We start from the raw sequence: 20,252 nt of genomic DNA on the forward strand, positions 1-20,252 counted from the left end.
CCACTCTTCCTAATTTCCACGGCGCAATGTTTAGGAAGTCCTACTTGTACAGTGCAGCTTGGCTTCTTTATTCGCAAACATTAAACTATAAAACTGTTTTTATTTCTGTCACAGACACAAGCACGCTTAGTGGGAAAAAAAAAAAAAAAAAAAAAGTGCACGTACAAACAGCCAACACACACTCGTGTTCATTTATTTGAGGACCCCACGAATCTAAGTAATTCTGCTTTGGGCATGGTGCTGATGGGAGACGCGGGGGAGAGGAGGAAGGGAGGGTGTGATGGAAGTGCCTGCGTCCAGGCAGAATTGATCGTTCGGCAGCTCCAAATGATAGTCAGGCTTGTCTGCGGAACCACGAGGGCCGTGCAGTTGGACTCCAGCAGCGCTCGTAAAGTGCGCTCTTTAAACTGCCGGGGCCCCTGGGAGCCCATGGGGAGGAGGGGAGCCGCCGCCGCGCTAATGAGAACTACCAGAGTGCAAACATGCATGGAAATGACTGTTATTCTGTTGATGTGCATTTAAGTGCTTTTTTACTGCCAACCACAAAGAGAGGGAAATAACTGGTGATGAATGGTACTCCCGAAAAGCATTCATTTTCCTCTTCGGAAGAAAGGAGACGAAAACAGACGAGGTTGGAGGGGGTGGGGGGAGGAGACAGAGAGTAAGATGGAAGGTAAAGACAGGATGGTTTCGGTTGGTGGGGGCGGGGGGGGTAGGGGTTGTCAGATTTGGTGAATATATTATTTTACTATACGCAAGTACACTGACAAGGCGGCAGTAAGCGGGTATGCATCGATGGCAGAAAGTTAACCTTCACTGTTCCCCTCCTCCAAACAAGCTGCTTCTGTCAAAGAGCAGCAGCCAAAAAGGTCACAGCGATCACAGTTCTGATCACACAATCATGAAAATTAGGCTTTTTTCATCTACATAAAAAAATAAAAATAAAAAAAGGTTGAAAAAAGCTCAATTACACTGCTGCACTCTAGATCCTTTCTGTTTGTTTTCATCCTGCCATGTGTAACAGAGATTCCACGGGACTTGAATCTGCGACTTAAATTCAAGTCGCCCTTAAATTGCAAAAGCAAAGAGTTCAGACTTGAATCAGATCTATGCTCTAAAGACTCAACTCGGGCTCGAGGTCCGACATTCAAACGCTGTGAGGAAATCATCAAAATTGTCCCCTCTGATTTACTGCAGTGTACGCAATAAGGTTGTCACAAAACTAAAATTTCAAACTTGATGCCGGTAAAAAGACAAACACTTCCTACTTGATGCTATTGATACTGCGAGAAAGACAACACAGGTTTCGTTTTAATAAAGGTCAAAACATCATTATCACAAACAGTATGACAACATTTGTAAAAGATATCAATAAATAACAAGCACGTCAGCAGTAATCTAAATGTAAAGTAATAATATAACAGTTGAGGATGCATTATGTACCTTGTACTTAATTAGACAAGTTGTCTGAAACCAGGTTCCCCAATGTGGTACACTGGGATGTGGTTCATATAATTGTATAAATCAACTTCCTCCTCCTCTGTCTGTTCTTTGTTCCCGCTCTGCATCCATAAAACTTCCATTTCAACTTTTTTTGGGGATTTGCTTCCGATAGTGAAAGAAAAAAAAAAAAGAAAAAAAAAAAGGGGAAAACACCTTGTTGCCATGGTTTCACATCATAGCAACCAAAAACTAAAGAGCAAAAATTCCTCTGGCTCCACAGCATCCAAAAATCTGAGGGAATAATTGTCCGAAAAAGTAATGCTTCAACCAAAAAGATGATAAGCAAAAGTCTAGAAAAAGAGCAAATTGGAACTAACCAAGCTGGAATACCGATATTAATTTGATTTTAATTGAGCTACTCCAACATGCCACAAACATTACTGATGCAATTATAGAATCATGCTGCAATGCAAACCCCAGTAAAAAGGTTGGTTTTTTTTATTGATTTTGATGCAAATGTGCATCTGACAAATGTGTTTGTTTTACTTTAGTTCAACATCAAAATTTAGGTTTTTACAACCCCAGAATACAAAAAACATTGGTTAATGTCTATTAAATGGCAGCTTCCAATATTGTGAGTTTTTGTTGAATGCCACCATCGAGAAAGCATTTAGAACAAGGCACCGCAGCTCCGACAGAGAAGAACACATTTTCTTGTTAAAATGTCTGCTTGATTTGTTTGGGATGTTCGTGGACCTTGAAATGTTATCTTTTTAGGACAGCCGTGGAACATAATAAGGACCGCACAGGTAACTCAAACAGATCAGTGTTACATGAATGTGGGTGGTATCAAAACTAGATAAACTGAATTTGTTTTCAAGATCTCAACTTCTGGTTCACTAAAATAAAATATTATTTCTACAACTCTTTTTCTCCTAACATGAATGTACGCTTCCATTTATAATGTTTAAAATAGGACATCAAAATTTACATTTTTTTAGAAGTTGAATTAAAAGCTTAAAGATGTGCAGTGTTTATGTTTTAAATAAGGCCTAAGGGAAAAGGTTTTAATCAATATCCTTCAGTCATTTTGAGGTTTAGGCAGACTAGGTGTCATGCATCTAATGTGAAAATGCTATTCATTAAAGACTTGACCCAAGTCTTAGAATAATTACTAGTGAACATCTATACTTTGCGGTGCATTTATCGCATTTTTAAGGTAGTATGGGGTGCTTACGGGCTGCGCTGTTTGTACTGGTGTTGATGGCTTCATTCCACTGGTCAGCACTGGACACGGAGAAGGAGCGTTGGTGCATGCCGTCTTTACTGCCGCCAAACGCCGACCCACCCGCTTGTAGAGAAATGCTGCTGTTGGAGTGAGTTGCACCTGTAGAGAAAGTGACAAAGGCACAAAAATGAGTCAGATTTTGTTCATACTGGTCAAACTTTGTTTTGGTAGTACAGCAAAACTTAGCCAAGGACATGTTTCACACCGTCACCTCACATGAACAAAGAATGGAACACATTTTCTTCTGAACACTTTGCCTACTCATAACTAATTTAAATCTGATATGTATTTATTTTCTATGTTCTTTCTAATTTATTTCAGTTTTGTACAGAAAAAATATGTGGGAGAACATCATTGTTGCGGTGCAAAGAAGCAGCAGCATCTATTCTGTGTTTTTCTCAGTAATAGTCTGGTGTCATCAAAAACCAGTCAAAAAATTGGCTGGGTATGTTTCTGATATTCTGATACCCTTGAGATTTTATGGTAGAGATGAGTGTTTAAATGTATGTATATATGTTCTTGGCCACATTTTCTTTACTTTGATTTTGAGGCGAAACAGAACCTTCTACAGTCACGTGGCCTGTGCCTTTTATGAAAATTGGAATATCTCTTAGACAGTGATTTTACTTGCATTTAATTGCTTTTAATAAAAAAAAAGAAAACTCAAATTTCTCCTCATTCAATTTATTTCAGTTTTATTTGTATAGCGCCCGTTCACAACAAATGTCGTCTCCCTGCATTTTACTAAAATTGTCTCTTCTTGACCACTCACAAGGGAAAAAAACAAACAACAACACTAATGTTCCTATGTCATATTTTGCATTTTAACACAAAAATCCAATAACATTGTTTGTTGTTTTTCATTACGGGTTTCTAAGGAGAGCACCCAAATTACCAAAACATACATAGAGAGTGGTCCTGTTGGTTTTGGTTCTAGTCTGAGGAAAACAATCTAGCCAAAGTAATTGAAACATCCAAACAGCTTGTAATGAAGTGATAATATGCAGTTGTTAACTGCCTTTTGTAGTTTAAGCTGCACCTTACCAGCACAGTCACCTTATTTCTACACATATTTCCATCAACCGACCGCCCCCCTCCCCTCGCACCGACACAAACACACGGAACCCTTTTCCCTCCGCCTCTGCCTCTAATTAGCCCTTAATTAACAAGATACACTCTGAACGCTAATTATCTCGCTTCATCCCTCTGACTGCCACATCGATCTCCACTGGCGTCAGCAGGCGTTCTCTCCCTAACTTCCAATCAGGCGAGCCATGGACGCCTGGCTCTCTTTACTAATTCATGGGCAAGGCTGCGCGGTGTGGGGTCCTTTCCCTCTGATGTGAACAGTTGCTGTCGTACATCCCAACTACACTGAGAAATTCATTGACGTGCATCAAAGCAGAGAGTGCATTCAGATCAACGGTGGCATTTTGTAACATTTATTTGTTAACTAAAATAATAGTTCCTTAAATATTTTTCTTTATCCTCAAAAGTCACGACTGTAGTTCATGCATGCTTGCATCAAAGCAGGACTGCAAAAACAGATCAATCTTGTGAAGCTGATCGAAAACAAAAAAAAAGGTTAAAATTTCTGTTATTTTATTATGGGAAACAACACATTTCCCAAATTTTCTTCACATTGCTTTATCTTACAGGTAACACAAATCAAGCCCCTTTTATCTACTAATTACAAGACAATATCAGTTTTTGATTGAGGTGATAACAGAAAATATACTCTGTGGCTCGTGTGTAAAGTAAACTAAGCGGCACGGGTGCTTGTTAGGGTAATATGTCCTACTCATTATCTAGAGTAATAAGTGTATCAAATTCACATAATCATGTCTAATTAGTATCAGTAATTATCTTGTTGGGCCCAGGAATATTAATCTTCAGGTCCCAGAGGGGAGGGAGCAGAATCGCAGCAAGAACGGGAGACAGAGCGAGGGAATCATGCTGAGGAGCACCGACTAAATTAGCATGCTGAAATCAGAGCAGAGGAAGAGGAAGGGGGGGTGAGAGGGGGACTTGGTAAGGAAGAATAAAAAGGAAATCTAAAACTTTGTTTTTAAGAACTATGAATGAATAACAAATAAAACGAGCCTTCCTTCTTTTGTCTGCTTGTATCCTTTTTTTTTTTTTGAAGGAAAAAAAAAAAAAAAACATAATAGAGATTTTTAAACCTCAGTAACATAATTTTCTTTCCAGATTTGCTAAATAAATATATGATGTTTTGGCTATAAACTAAATATTTTTCCCAATATTAAAATTTGACATGTTTTAATTAAGCAAAAAGAAAGTAAAGTTAGATTCTTTTTTTTTAAAAAAAACCATTAGATAACTACAGAGCAACTTTGACTGATACTTAAAATTCAACAATCATGTCTAATTGTCAAATTGGATGCTAATGATTAATGAATTATACATGGCTGTATCCATTAGTCCCCAGAGACCACTCCTGCATAAAGGGGAGGATAATGTAATTACAGCACAGAAATAATCAGCTTGGGGCATTAAAGGAGAACTACATGCACACACAGCTCCATCCAGGTCTGAGTGAAGTGCACTTTACACCAACAACAATGACCACGATCAAACTGAAGTCCAAGGGAAATTACTTCATACCAGCGCGATCATGTCAGTGGTTGTAACAGTTATCCCCGTGATAAATGTAAATGTATAACTACATAAAGCTTTTAGTCAGATTAATTTTACAAATGAACTAAGCTAATTGGTAGCTGTGCCTCGTCAAAGATTATGTCATTCCAGTCGATGGTTCAAATTCACAACAGTTTGGTAATGTAACATTTAGTAATAGTAAAAGTAATAATTCTTCATGTGGACTTCATTCTGTGTTTTGTTTTTTTTTATAAGTACACTGCCATTGATTCTGATTAAAACATAAAGGCAAAATGCAAAAAGTTGTCTGTGTAAAATGAAGAACACATTTGATGCTTTCTGAAATACAGTTTACGCAAATGCACTTTTGGGAAAAAAGATGATTTTGCTGATCTATTAGTTACAGAACCTAAAATGCAAGTTAATGTTCTGCTCAGTTAATATATCTGAATACAAAAAATAAAGAAAGAAATACAAAATTCTGGCACGATTTTTTATGTACTAACCTTATGATTTTAACAACAGAAAATCCAATCATAGCATAAAACTACATGCCAGTTTCTGACCGAAATAATGAGAATAACAACTTTACAGTTTATATAATTTGCTTTTACCATCATTTAGGGTTTCCTGGAAATAAATTGGCATATTACTAATTAATTAATCATAACGATGATTGCATAGAAATAGTTTTACTACAAATCTGATTATTTTGTTCTGAAATTAGTCAACGTTGCTTTTACTTTTTAAAATTTCAAACACTTTTAAGATTTAAGTTGATGATATTGCAACAAACTTCCTTTAGACGAACGATACACACTTTTGAGTCATTTTCTGAAAACACTAATGAACTCTTCAAAGTGCAAAAATCCCACTGTGGACTGTATTGTCATGCATATAAAGAGATAACAAAAGCCATATAATGTCTACTGCAGGCTATCCGGGGCTGGGGTGTTAAGTAGAGGCGATGGATTAGCGGGGAGCAGCTCTGCCTTGCTTCTCATTTCTCTTTAGGCCGGGCCGTCAGTGGGCTGATGAGCCATGACGAGGCCTGACCCCTCCTTGGAGTTGTTGCCATTATGTACAAGAAGTGAGATAATGAAGCATTCATGCTAATGTGGGCCGGGCAACACATCATCTGCAGCGGTGTAATCCACCGCCATCATCACGACCAGTGCCCGCATTCCCGCCCCCCTCCACTTGCCATTCTGCTGCGGCAGCTAGTCCCACCACAAGCCACTTAAAACATTTGTGTTCACAGTTGTGCATTCAACACTAAAAACAAGGCCCGAAAAACAACTTTAACCCTTCTTTGGGTTGCTAGTGCTTATAGTAAGAAAACATATCTGAATGTTTTCTTAGTAAAAGTAAGAACAACTGCTTTGTTCACACCTAGTAGTGCTTCTTACTGGTTTAACAAAATTTCCTTAGCTATTATTACACGGACAATACATAGCTAGAGACTTTAATTGCTTTGCAATTACCCCCAAAACAAACTGGTTTTCCAACTTGCAACTCGAAAATTATCAACTTGGGTATGATAGGGATCCCACATAGGAGTTCTGATTATGAACGTAAAACAAAGTAGCTCTTTTGTTAACAGAGCTGGCCAATGAACATTTTTCATTACATCGGGTTGCGTCTTGATTAAATAACGATATTGCTCAAAACTGTTAATGTTCAAAAGCTTATTAATGGGATAATAAGCCTAAAAGGGGGAGTTATTACCCCATTACTTAAAAGCAATGGCTTTTACTTAAAAGCATTGCCGTCAAGTCCTCTGTGTGGCAGTATTTTGATAACTATGTACAAAAAAGAAATTAAAACATCTGGAAAAACTGTGAAATGTTACACATGTTAACCGTTAGCCACTAACAACACAATATTTGGCTTCCGCGTCCCATGAGCATTACTCAATTTACAATAGAACCTTAGAGTTTGCCAACCACATGGACTCATCAAAGCTGCAGGGTAATATTCTACACCGACTTCAGATTCTTTAAAACGCAGTTTGTACTTGTGTAAAAAAATATATATATTCTAATTTTTCTTAATTTTGCTAATAAATACTGTTAATAAATGATACCCATTTGCAAATGATCCTTTCCATCATCTAACCTTGCACTAAAGGCACTGAATTGAACTGAATCAAATTTAGATGAATTGAAAATCAAATTGAATTGTAGGGATGTGGGATGAAACAAATTGCATCAAATGCATTTTTGATCATTTTATTGTATCAGTGCCAGATAATTTAATAGGCAGAGGCACCTGAGCCTACTGATTACAGACATGTAACAACACAGATTCCGAAAACAACAAAAAGAAATTCAGTGTTCCTCCCCAGATATTGCTCAAAATTGTTAATGTGAATCTAATATAGCATATCATTCTGTCTTGAGAGCTAGGGGTATCATCGCAATCCTAGCCAAAATTCCTACACTAGGAAAAAAAAAAAAAAAAAGGTTTATTAGAACAATAAGGAAAATACAACCTAAAACCATAAATTAAACTGATGACAGCACGTATTAATGAACTGACACTTCAACTAATTAACAGTAAAATAAAAAATGTTATCTAAAAGTAGCACCACCTCCAAGGGGCCAGATTTTGGCAAAAATATTCAGTTGTAATCTGCTCGGCAGCAGTCTGTGTAAGCACTTTATGAAGTGGATATAGTCTGTGAATCAGAGTCAGGAGACGTTAAAACACAGGAGGTGAGCACCTCTCTTTCTCCCACAGCATTGATTGGAACTGACTGGGCCCATTAATACTTTGATACGGTATATCTGTCGCCGGTGACACGGCAGCACGCGTGTTAACAGCGAGGACCATATTTAAGACGGTTCCGCTCAGCACCCAGCAGAGGAATTAAACCTGGCCGCTCCAAGCAAACTTGCGGGCGCATGCGTTCTCACATTTACTCGGTGTCTTCTCAACCTTTCCTCTTCATCTTCCCATCTCCGCCATCCACTCCGCCCCTCCTGCTCTCTGTCGCTATCCCTCTTCTCCCAGTGATTATAAAGGTCTTTAGATCTAAGGAATGAATGAATTACCAAAGGCAAAGACAAGGCTTGTGATTTAGACGCTGTGAATGAAAAATTACCCCTTTGTTCCCTTCATCAATTGCATGTCTAATGAAATCAAAATCCCGATCGCATAATCAGAAGAGGGTCCTCCACCCAGAGACAGACCTGATGTGATTTGTAACCTTTCTTTTCCTAAGTGGAGATTAAGGCAAATCTCCCTCACATTGTTTCCTGCTGCAGAAATGGATAGTCTTTCCAAGGAAATTAACATAGTTGGGTTGAAAAAAAAAAAAAAAAAAGGAACATAAAAAGTGAGAAGACAAATCCTAGTTGATACTGTTTCTCCTTGCCTGTTCTGTTTTCCATGACTCTCCTCAATCTACAGCTCAAGGTTAGCAGGTTGTGGGATTAAACAACCTTTAGTTAAAGTCCTGAGCTCTGTAAACTCCTAAATCTTCTGCTTTTGATTGATTAACCCAGTTAGGGAAGACAGCATTTGGTCATGTTTAACTGTAACCTGTCTGGTGAGATCTTGCCCAGTGACCTGTCTTTGGCTCTGAATCAAACCTCAGCAGGTTACCTTTAGCCTGACTGATGGAAACACTGCCTGTTTCACAGCTGATGAGGGAGCTCGCCTCCCTCCGCGGCTCCCTTCGCTAATTAGTATTAATTACTCTTAATTCTAGCCCTTCACCCAATCTCTGCTTTCACTTCAATATCCCTGCCAGAATCCTTGGAGACACTGGTGTTTCATCTCAAAGCAAAGCAAAGTCCAGGGTGACATGTAACCAGGTCAGAGTCACATTAACTCATAAAGATGCTTTTTTGTAATTTCGTTCCTTAAATATGAGCATAGCATTTAATATGCTTTAATTCCCTTCTCAGTAATCAAGAGAATTAATAGATATGTCATATGTGGTCATTAAGTTATCAATGAGAATAGTAGTATTATAACTAATTTGCATCAATGTAACCTACACAATACAGATAATTAACCTGTTGGGAGCAATTTCTATGATTTATCACAGAATAAAGTAAGTTCAGTAATAAAAGACTAATTGGATTACCATTAGTGATTGAACATGTGATTTCTTTGAGGCAGTGACTGAAAGAGATCATAGGTCCACCATAATATGCCATGCTGTTTCAATTTTATGAGAACAACTGAACACTACTGTCACATGTAATTTAAAGTTGAAGTGTGTTGTAATGGAGACATCTATCAGCAGAAGGACTGTGCTTATTTAGTGCAAGTTTCTAAGTAAAAAGGTTGGTCCTTTATCAATTTCATATCAATTAGAAAGCACAGGACAGGCCCTTTCACATGTATCCAACATGTTAAATGGCTAAATACGTACAGACCACAGAAACGCTTACCAAGAACAGTAGTGAACAGTACTAAACAGATTAATAATGGTAATCATATAACATCCAGCAGTCAGTTTTTAAATAGGGCATAAAGATAAGAAAAATTACCAGTCAAATAACCACTCATACTCACTGACATCTGGAAACAGATTCAGTATAGTCACCAATAGCCACTTAATGTGAGAGGGTACTGGGACAGCTTCAATATTTCTCACAATGAAAAATGGTAAATGGGCTGTACTCTGCAGCACACATTCACTCATCCACCCTCCTAAATGTGGATAAATTCATACACCAATGAATAGGGTCGGTAGGAAACTTAAGGTTTAGTGTGGCAAGGAGCTGGATTCAAACTTACAACCTCCTGACTGCAAGACAGCTACTCCTCCAATTTAGCATCCACCTTCCCAGCATTTCTAATCTATCTTAGTCCTAGCCCCCATGAGGCTTTGCGTGATTTATGGGCGCGACTTCCGCCGCAAACCGGAACCGCTATTTGTTTACATGTTAGCAACTCGCTAACTGGCTTTCGTCAGAGGTTTTAGGCTATAAAATACGCAGTGGTATTGTTTTTCCGCAACCTGCAGCTAATGCGGGGAGGGATGGCGACTTGAAGAAATGACCACAAATAACCCGCACTAGCATGTAGCTACTTCACTGACTCAGTTGCTTAGGATGCAGATGCAGGTTTTCTTCCATTGACTTTTTGTCCACATAATGAAACGAGCACACATAAAGCATTTTGAGTTCTCTCTTCAAGTTTAGAATTTTTAGCCAAATTCTCTTTGCTTCTTTATCTGTCGGTAGGAGATGAAAACTACCGCTTATTACATAAAGTCTGCCTTTTTGTTCCGGAAGCGCGTTCAAAACACACTTGTTGCCACAAATTAAACTTGGTGTGATTATTAGAGTACAGCTACGAACAGCACAACAGTTATCCGAGCTCCACAAGGGCATCTTGCGACACTTTCCAGTGGCACGGTGCCCTCTATAACGGGTTAATGTGTGATTCGGTTCGGTTCTAGTCCAGTGGGAGGAGATTATCCGTATTACGGCCTGAAGCGCCGCAGCTGCGGTCATTTCTCCGCTGATTTGTATCGAAACTCAGCAACGGAGAACCTCGAGGATCTGGTTCTGATGGACTAAATAAACCCAGATATTTTATTATGTCTTATAAAACTGTATTGTTGGTCCAAACATAATGATAAAGACTTAGATCATAAACTTTACTATTTTTTTAAATTCAAACGAAAAATAAAATTCACATCACACCAAGCCAATATGTAGTTCTGCTGTTACACCGTTGGCGCAAAACGGCAGCTCAAAACTGACCAGTTTCACTCTTATTACTGTTAGATCTTCAGAGAAACGAGCTGCTAGCAACGCTGCTAATTCACGGTCATTCTGTCACAAAACTTAACGTGATTAAACTCATAATTACCATCCTCTGTACTGAACAACTCTCTGATAGAAGGCGGCGTGTCCGCAAACAAGTTTGACTAAATACGAAAAGAGAAACATAACTTATATCATGAATATAGATGAGCAAAAAACAGTACAAATTACAGTGAAATACCACTACTTCCGGTGGGCGCCGGAAGTACGACCCATTATCGTTTCCACAGTAAGACTCCCAAGAATAAGGTGGATAGGGATAGGGACTGATTTAAAATAAATAAATAAAAAAAAGAAAAACTAATTAAAAAACACAAGTTTGAATAGCTTTGTGCAATTATCATTTACATAAGCAATGCAGTTTTCCCCACAAATTGTAACTTGCTTCCAGCACTAAGGTAAGGAGACAGAATACAAAAAGAAGAAATCAAATCACTGAAAGCAAATTTCAACGGTGTTTTAGGGCGTTTAAAGACTGATCCATATTTTTTAAGGATAAAAAGTGTAAATGATGGCGTATGAAAGGTTTGTATGTTTGGACTTTCAGGAAACATTTTCGTCTTGTTCCCAAATTCTGGAAGGTCTGAGATTAGATTTGCCATGTCACACTTTTTGTGAGACCTTAAATTCTGTTGTCAAAACATTGGTTTTTAACATGCTGATAACATTGCAGCCACATATACTTTAAAACAGAGTAATATACCAAACCATAATTTTGAGAGACTGTTAAGCCCTGCTTTTTTTTTTCTTTTTTTTTTTTTATCATTGACTTGCACCTAAAGTTATTGATGACCTTGTTAAGCTGCGAGTTGGAGAAAGACACCTGTTTTGTGTTTCAATACTGCAGATAAGGAGAAGACCATTAATAAGGCCTCCCATATTATTACACCTAACTCTGGTGTTAGAGTTTGAAAATGTCTATAAAAACCTTACCACAGTAACACCAAGTCAAGTGCTGAGAGCCAACACAGGTGTGTGCTGCCATATTTTTCCACAAAGAATCAGACGTTTCTTTCTTCCTATTTTAATGGGCTCAGAATGTGTCTTGAATGTATTATCTATGAAACGTGTAGAAACCATTATCTATTTTATTTAATTATCAACAGAAAATATTTCTCCTGAGGTCACAGAAATAATTTTGTTAAAATTTGAATTTCCCTGTTTAAATTATAATTTGTTATAGGCAGTTTTATAATTAAATAATTCCAGTTGGCAGATATCCTAGATATAGTGCCTCTGATATCAACTGCTAAATAAACAAAGTTGTATAAAATAGTCTGTCATTTAGATTTCTAATTCAGCAGGGACTCTGACCTGTGTTTCCAATACCAAGTTGCAGGGCGCTGCGATCCTTCGTTAGTCCGTTGGTTTTGGGACTCGCGCTTGGCGCCACAGTGGCCACTGCTCTGGGCGGTCGCTTCCCTGGTACCTTCACTGTTGTCCTCAGCAAATCAATCTCCTTTCCATGCACATTCTGCATGTAGTCCTACGGACATAAAAAGAAAAAAAAAAAAAAAAAGCACAAAGCCCAATAGGAATAAGATGACATTCTTTGATGCAATACCTGACTAACTACACACAGTGGGCCACTGAGAAGAATCCAAGAATTACGGAAGAAAAACAACTTAAAAGACTATTCACTTTCCATCTCCATTATTCACAACCCACCTTAGACCCTCTACTAAGGTTGTGTGATGGTGGAAAAATGATTGTAAAGTCATTATACATCACCTGTGCCCACGCTGTTCCTCTAAATAGCAAGATGTTGGGCTTAATGAATGCAGACTGTCTTGGTCTTTTTTTTTTTTTTTTTCAATTTGCCCATTTGATTTGTTTTAAAGTGACTACTTCCCAAATGTGGGAAGCCAAGGTGAAAATCATCAGGCTCAGCAGAAAAAAAACCCCAGATAGAGGCGAGCTCGGCCTTTGCCGTCCCCCCAACGGCTCCTCTGCTTTATTACCGTGTCATAAAGCACTCATTTCTTTCCCAAGCCTCCTCGCTAATTACCCAGTGAGCGCTCTCATTTCATTTTATTGCTGGAATTAACAGCCAGATCGAAGCGTGCAAAGCTATTAAGATGTGTGATTAAGCCACATTCAATTAGTTTCTACAAACAATTTAATTGATGTAGCAGATAGAATTAACAGAAGGTGATTGTGTAGATGGCTTGGCTGACTGCGAAATTAAAGGTTCCCCTCTTCCACTCTCTGGCTGCCTCCCTCCTTTTTTTTTTTTCCTTTTCCCACTCCTTCTCTGCTCCGCTGCTCAGAATGAGTTGGAGCCGTTACCCTGTTAATGTAACTGTCTGCCTTATTTCACCTTCTCCTGTAAGTCAACAGATTCATAGATTCATAGATTGCCCCGGTGACCTGTAATAGCTGTAATGATCAAGAGATAGCCTGTTTAGTCAATTACATACATCAGCGTAGCCCGGCACTGCTCCGCTTTAACTGCCTGTAAATTAAACCACTAACATACTGTCAGAGGAACAAGGCCACACACACGGTTCACGTCTCACTGCTGGACTGGTTTTGGAAGTTTGGGCTGTCTCATTAGACACAAAATGCTGCCTGTATCTTTCATTTGATGGGGCCAAATGATCTAAACACTTCAATCGCGGGACTGGAGGAATCACAGGTTGATGGGAGGGGAATTTGAAGGGGGGCATCTCTAAACGCAGCACAGGGCTCCTAAGCTGTCTGCTGCCAGCCAGCCAAGTGTTTAAGAGGTATTAGCGGCCCAGCGGGATTCTGACAAAGATGGATGTAGGAGGCTGGTCAGGCTCCGCTGCCATGCAGTGAGAACCATTATAAATAAAAGCCAGCGTGGAGTCCGGGCGAGGCATGTCTCCATTAGCCAGCAACATGGATGGGCAGCGCAGGAAAAGCTAAGATGACTGTAAAACACACTCTGTTTTTTATGCTAACTTTAGAGTCAAAAGGTTATCAAACATGCCTACTTTATACAGTGTCTTGCCTAACGTGTTCAGGCCCTTTGAACGTCTCCACATATTGTCCCATTACAACACACGCATCTATGTCTTGTACTGGTATTTTTGTGATCAACAAAAAGTCATGCAAAGTTGTAAAACTGAGGAAAACGTGATTGTTTTATAAACATCATGACAGAAAATCTGAAAACTGTAGCATGCATCTGTATTCCCTCTGAACCAATATTCAACAGAACCATTTTTTGCTGCAATGACTGCTGGAAGTCTTGGAATGTAACTCTAGCAACTTTATGCAAAGGTATCTGCAGGCAGTTTTCTTTTTTTTCATTTGATTTTATTTTGGGAGTATTGTAGGAAAGAGGTGAAAACACTGACAAGTCATACTTGTAGAAAATATCAAAAATAAAGGGTCATTTTCAGGCCTCTTCACAACTATGCATCTATCTAAGTTATGTTACTCTGTCACATGAAATTCCAATGAAATACATTGATGTTTGCAGATGCATGACAAAATGTGAAAAGTTTTAAGGGAGCTGAATACTATTGTAAGCCACTCTAAATTTTGCATATGGCTGCAATCCATATACTACGGTAGTATAGTAAATTATACTAAAGTTGATAAAGTCACTTGAGGACAACACAGAGCAGAGTAACACAACCATAATATACAAAGGAAACAGAAATGCAGAAGGGAAGGAGGGGAGGAGTTTGTAACTCACATGTAAACTGGGGTGGTAAGTGAGGACGCCATTATCGCACAGTGTGACATATTTCTTTTTCCACTCCTTGTTGAGGGATTTGCCACTTCGCTTCAGAAGGATTCCCTGTAAGAGAGAGCGCACCACGGTGAGCATATGCTCTTCCAAAAGCAGCATGGTTGATGATATCAGCCATTATGGATGTTAAATACCATAAAGCTGTTTTATTATTGTGGTTACAGACTTGCTATGGTGCTTATGTGAAGAATTATCTTTGTTGGCAAAGGGAAAAAAGTGAAGTGGCAACTTAATAAGCTAATTGGAAGCAATTGTACATCAAAACATACAAAATTATAGAAAATAATCACCTGTTTGTTCCTGTTCTGATACAGTCTGACTGGTGATAGGTACGAATATACTTTTGCTTAGATATAATATTTTGACCTTGCAAAGTTTCATTGGCTCAACCATTAGATCAAAACGAGAACAATCCAATTTGCCAAGCCTCCTCCTCTCATTCATACACATAATAAGTTGAACTCTTGAAGACCCCAAAATCCTGGGATTAAGGAGTGTGATCTTTCCTCTTCAAAGGCCACTCACCCCTTATTCTTTTCTACTTTATCTTTCGGGGGCATTTTAGGGCCTTGGATGGTTTCCTTATCTGCAGAGTAAATCCACCGGTAAACAATGCAGTTCCTCTGCAGGAGGTGACCAAACGCTGCTGAGTGCAAGGGCCGGGAGGCTCTCCGGGGTTAAATAGTGAGGAGGGGCCCGCTTAATTAGAGGATTAAGCGGGGCAGTGTTTGTGCTTTTACAGCCCTCACCCATTTGAGTGTGTGTGTGTGTGTGTGTGTGAGGTAAAGAGGGGGAGGAAGGATGTAGTGTTTTTGCAAGTCAGTTCCATTCTGTGGCCTTTAATCCTGATTAACACATCAGGAAGAGGTGACCCTCGATGACCTGGGCACCAGGCTGTTTGCCGACAATCATCCTAATCCGAACCCTGACTCATCTGAGAGGGGGAGTTCTGATGACTGACATGTGTGCTGGGACCAAAGTGTGAAAACTTTGGGTCCAATCAGTGTTTCTGTTAACCAGAATGCTGCTGAAAAGCTACAAAGCAGACACATTTGTGAACACTGTTCTGGAGCGAATAGACTTTGAAGCCTTCGTAAAATAATAATATTTTAATGGAGAAAAAGAAAAGTAAACATCCTGTCACCAAAAGCTTTGTGGATGGGGTCAGGAGGGTTGTTGCTTCTTTCAGAATAAAATAAATAAATAAATACATATTATAAAAAACATATTATAAAAACACTATTTTATGTATATAGGCCATGTCACTAATGTGGAAGCAGAAACAGCTGGATACATATCTCGATGATTTTATTTTTATTTTTCAAAAAAAAAAAAAAAACTTCACGCAAAGCCTAACCCCTTCAGATGAACTAAAAAAAAATAATAATAATAAAAAAAACACAATTGCAAAATTCTCCTTGTGTAATTAAAAGTGATGATTTTATGCTTAAAAATTATATATATTTTTTATATAAAAAAAAAAAATCTGATATTACTTGCAAAGATGTGCTAAGCAAACCTTGATGGAAACATGAGCAATAAAGCAGTACTTCAAATCCAAATGTAAAATATTCAAATAAAACAATACAGAAACATTTCTATCAGTTATCAGTTAAAACATTGGCAGCAATAGTATTATATTGTGGCATATTAATGTGGGTACTTAGTGAACGTACGAGCACAGTTAAAGTCATACAAATGTATTGTCCTTGTTAAGAAAAATGTATCCATTTACAATTCAAGAAGCTCCAAATGAAGGAAAAAAAACACTATTGCAATTATGTCAAATATAATGCATAATTCTTCAGTGTCTGTGGTTATCTGTTTCATAAGAACTGATACTTTAGGGATTTTTTTAGGAAGAAATATTGTGTCCTTTGATCAATAAGTTGCTGACTGCTGAAGCTCTTCTCCATTCAATCAATAAAAGAACAGTAAACACTTTTTAAATGGCTCTCTAATCATACAGGGTAAATGATCCAGTCAAATGGCCTCTAGCAACTTCATAATGCATGTTTTACAAGCAAATATGTTGCTCATCTTGTGGCCTTACTGAGGCATACACAAATCTATACATCCAATCAGACCAAAGCTTGATATTATTTGTCAAAGCTGCGATGTGGATCGATAGAGGTGAGAGAATTGTGTGGATATCAGCTTTTCTGTTTTTCTATAAGAAATACAGGTGCAGTTAAACAAATGAAGCCATCATTCAAAAGTATTTCAGAAGCACTTTGAATTGCCTTGTTGCTGAAAATGTGCTATATAAATAAAATTACCTTACCTTATTCAGTTCAACGACTGAAAATTGCATAGATTAACGTTACAGTGAAATGTTTCAAGTGTAACAATTGCTTACTTGAAAAATCTACATTTCGAAGCTCAGAAAATTGGATTACATAAGAATACAGAAACGCTATACTATCACCATTTTATAAATTAGAAAATTATTGGGAATATGTCTGACTAAACTGCTGACCTGTCCAAATTAATTGAAAATTGAGTGGAAGGAAGAATGCAAGAGCAATTGAAGTAACAGCAGCTTTGACGGGCTTAAAATCAAAGCCCTTTGAGGAGTTTCTGCTGGACTAGAGAAAATGTCAGCATCTTAAATGACCCGGACCAGACAACGCAGATGAGATGAGGGCTGCAGTTATAGCATCCAGGGCTTTCATTACACCGCAGCCAAGTCGCGGGCTGATTGCCAAACTAGACTGATTTGAGCACCGGCCCAACATTTCTTTCTTACATATGTTGTTCTTTATTGGTCTTATGCAATATTCTAATTGTATTTTCTAAATAACTGCTTCAAGTATATCACTTTGTGTGATAATCTGTTCTGGGTTGCACATTTTAATTGAATAACTGAAATAAATTCTTAATTACTGAGATGCACTTAAGATAAAATTAATCTATGACTTGGTGGTTAGTGGCAATAGATAAAACTAATGTCCAGAGGCCATTTTGGGGGAAAAAAAAACAAAATAAAAACCGCATTAGTTCAATTTTAAAAAGCTTCATGTGCGTCTACAGTATTTCTCCTTCAAATTTATACAAACGCAAAACACGAGTGTGTTCACAAGTGTGTAGGACATTTGAAAAACAGCATCAGATGTGCTGCTTGTGTCCACACAGTTGTCAGCTCAAACCCAGAAGAGACAGCCTGATTTCTCTCCTTTAGTTGGACGAGCAGGAGAAAAGCTGCATCCTGCCAACGTGGCTAACTGATACGTTGGCTCTTTGTGACACGCCAGGAGAGAAAGGGGGTGAAATAAGTGTGTGTTGGGCTGGGGAGGTGGGGTACAGAGGGGGTTCTGTGAGCAGGAATGCCACTGATAGAGGCTCCTCAGCAGTGACTACATTGTTATCTATGCTCACTTTTTATACACTGGGAGGAGGAGCAGAGGGGTGTGCTGTAATTTGGTCTGATGGGGTGAGGGGGCACTGGCAATTAAGCTCACATTGATGCTTTGATCTTCCTGATTGTGCATTCGACCGGTCTGGTGATCAGAATGGAGCCAAACTGTTCCCATCGCCAAAAAGCAAAAACAGAAAGAGAAACACTTTCTAGATAAAGAAGTTTAGTGTGTGGCTGTCATGCCAAAACTTGCCATATAAAGGAAACTAGTTGTGGAATATGTGCTAAATATAATTGACAAGATTTATAGTCGATTATACAAAGAAGAGTAATCAATTCAACTTGAAAACTAAATTCAAATGTAAATTCAACTGATCTATCAAAAGGTGAGTTTTACCAATACCAGATGGGAATGTGATGCTTCAAAGGTGTTCAACCAGTAAAAGATTCCATCTTTTCCTCCGTTGTGATATAATTTTCTCATTTTTAAACCCGAACAAGTGTAAAAAAATGATTTAAATCACCACTTTAATATAAAAAGAAGTATAACACTTTCTCTGTATTTTTAAGATGTTTAATCCATGATGAGAAAAATTTAGCATCACCACCACAGATTTGCCGTCGAAGAGATTTGGTATCTGTAATAAATACAAAAAAGGATGTTTCTGATTGAGTGTGGCGGCTTTCAAAGCCTCAACCTGCTATTATTTCTCCTGGAAAGAAGCCTTGGCAATTTTCTTCCAAAGGGAATGAGGAGGTCTGGCTCAAAAGGAGAAGGACATTATCCTCTATCATCTGCAGGTAAAGAGGATAATACAGGGCTACTGACCCGCTTTGAAAGGCCCTCATATAATCACGAGTGATTACTAATCAAAGTGTCCTTTACTTCTGCTCAGGTTACCGTTGTATACCTTCACAAATGATTTGGACCCTGTTCACTACTTCAAAATTACAACATGTATGCCCATTAAAAAATATATAATAAGGGAATTAATAAGACAAACAAACTAATCAAATGAAATTATTAAAATTGAAGAAAACAAAAAATTCAGTTTTGTTAAAGTTTCTTGATTGAAAATAAAAAAAAGTGACGCTATTGCAGAAAATATTTTTATTTGCCACTTTGCTTCATTTCCATGTTACGTTGCATGGCTTAACTGGCAAAGTTTTAGAGCGAGTATAGAAATAACACAAATATTGTGTTTGTGTACTCTTTATTATTTAAAAATTCATATCCAATAACAAATGTCCAGCATGACTATATGTCAATTTTGATTTATATTGTAATATTAAATTAGAAATGACCAAAACAATGATATTCATTTGAGTTATCTTTTTATTATTGCAATTTGTTAAATTGAAGTTGTAATAACTGAAATCAAAGTTTATTCACAAGATTTAGAGAATTAAAAATGTAGTTAATGCAACTTCCAAAAATTAATAGAATTTATGCCACATTTGTTGCTTTCATGATAATTTCGTGACAGTGGTTCTGAACGCAAATAAAATTGCTTACAGTTGTTAAATATAAACAAGTCTCAACCTGAAGTTGCATGTTTATGGAAGTCACAACAGTGCAACAAGATATAAATATAAATAAGCTAAGGCTGGTTTTTCAGCTAATGAATCCGATAAGCATCTCTTTACGCTAAACTGCATAATTTATACAAATAGAAGATCCTGTCTCACTTTTTGTTATTCTGTGTCGCCATCTAGTGGCTTAATAAACACTTCAGAATCATTACAAAGCCTTCCCACTGTATCATACACATAAATATATACAATAACAGAAACATAGACAAAAAAAGTTTTTAAACTATAAAGAGGGCAAAATTATTATAATTAAATTAAGAAACCCGAATTTAGCCAAATGCATACATTTCTGTTGGATTTCTAGATAACAGATGAATAAATATTTATTTAATCTATTTTTAGTATTTTGATGTTAGCTTGTTTTAACCTGAAATGTGCTCAACAATCAAAGGCTGATTTATAGGTTGACTGAGTGTTTGACACAGAGAAAAA

The 20,252-nt window shown here is 37.8% G+C and overlaps 1 protein-coding gene across 3 annotated transcripts in view; it reads right to left on the reverse strand.

The window, feature by feature from the left end:
- agap3 (ArfGAP with GTPase domain, ankyrin repeat and PH domain 3) overlaps positions 1-20,252 on the reverse strand; it is a 148,767-nt gene that overhangs the window by 37,729 nt on the left and 90,786 nt on the right. For all 3 annotated transcript variants that reach the window (XM_007548661.2, XM_016669732.1, XM_016669735.1), the window contains 3 exons: positions 14,813-14,917; positions 12,457-12,628; positions 2,681-2,830 (listed from right to left, as the gene is read on the reverse strand). In XM_007548661.2, the coding sequence (XP_007548723.1) occupies positions 2,681-2,830; positions 12,457-12,628; positions 14,813-14,917 (427 nt within the window). The remainder of the gene's footprint in view (positions 1-2,680; positions 2,831-12,456; positions 12,629-14,812; positions 14,918-20,252) is intronic.

The sequence above is a fragment of the Poecilia formosa genome, unplaced genomic scaffold (assembly GCF_000485575.1).
Source record: "Poecilia formosa unplaced genomic scaffold, Poecilia_formosa-5.1.2 Scaffold27, whole genome shotgun sequence".
In the NCBI taxonomy this organism is placed as follows: domain Eukaryota; kingdom Metazoa; phylum Chordata; class Actinopteri; order Cyprinodontiformes; family Poeciliidae; genus Poecilia; species Poecilia formosa.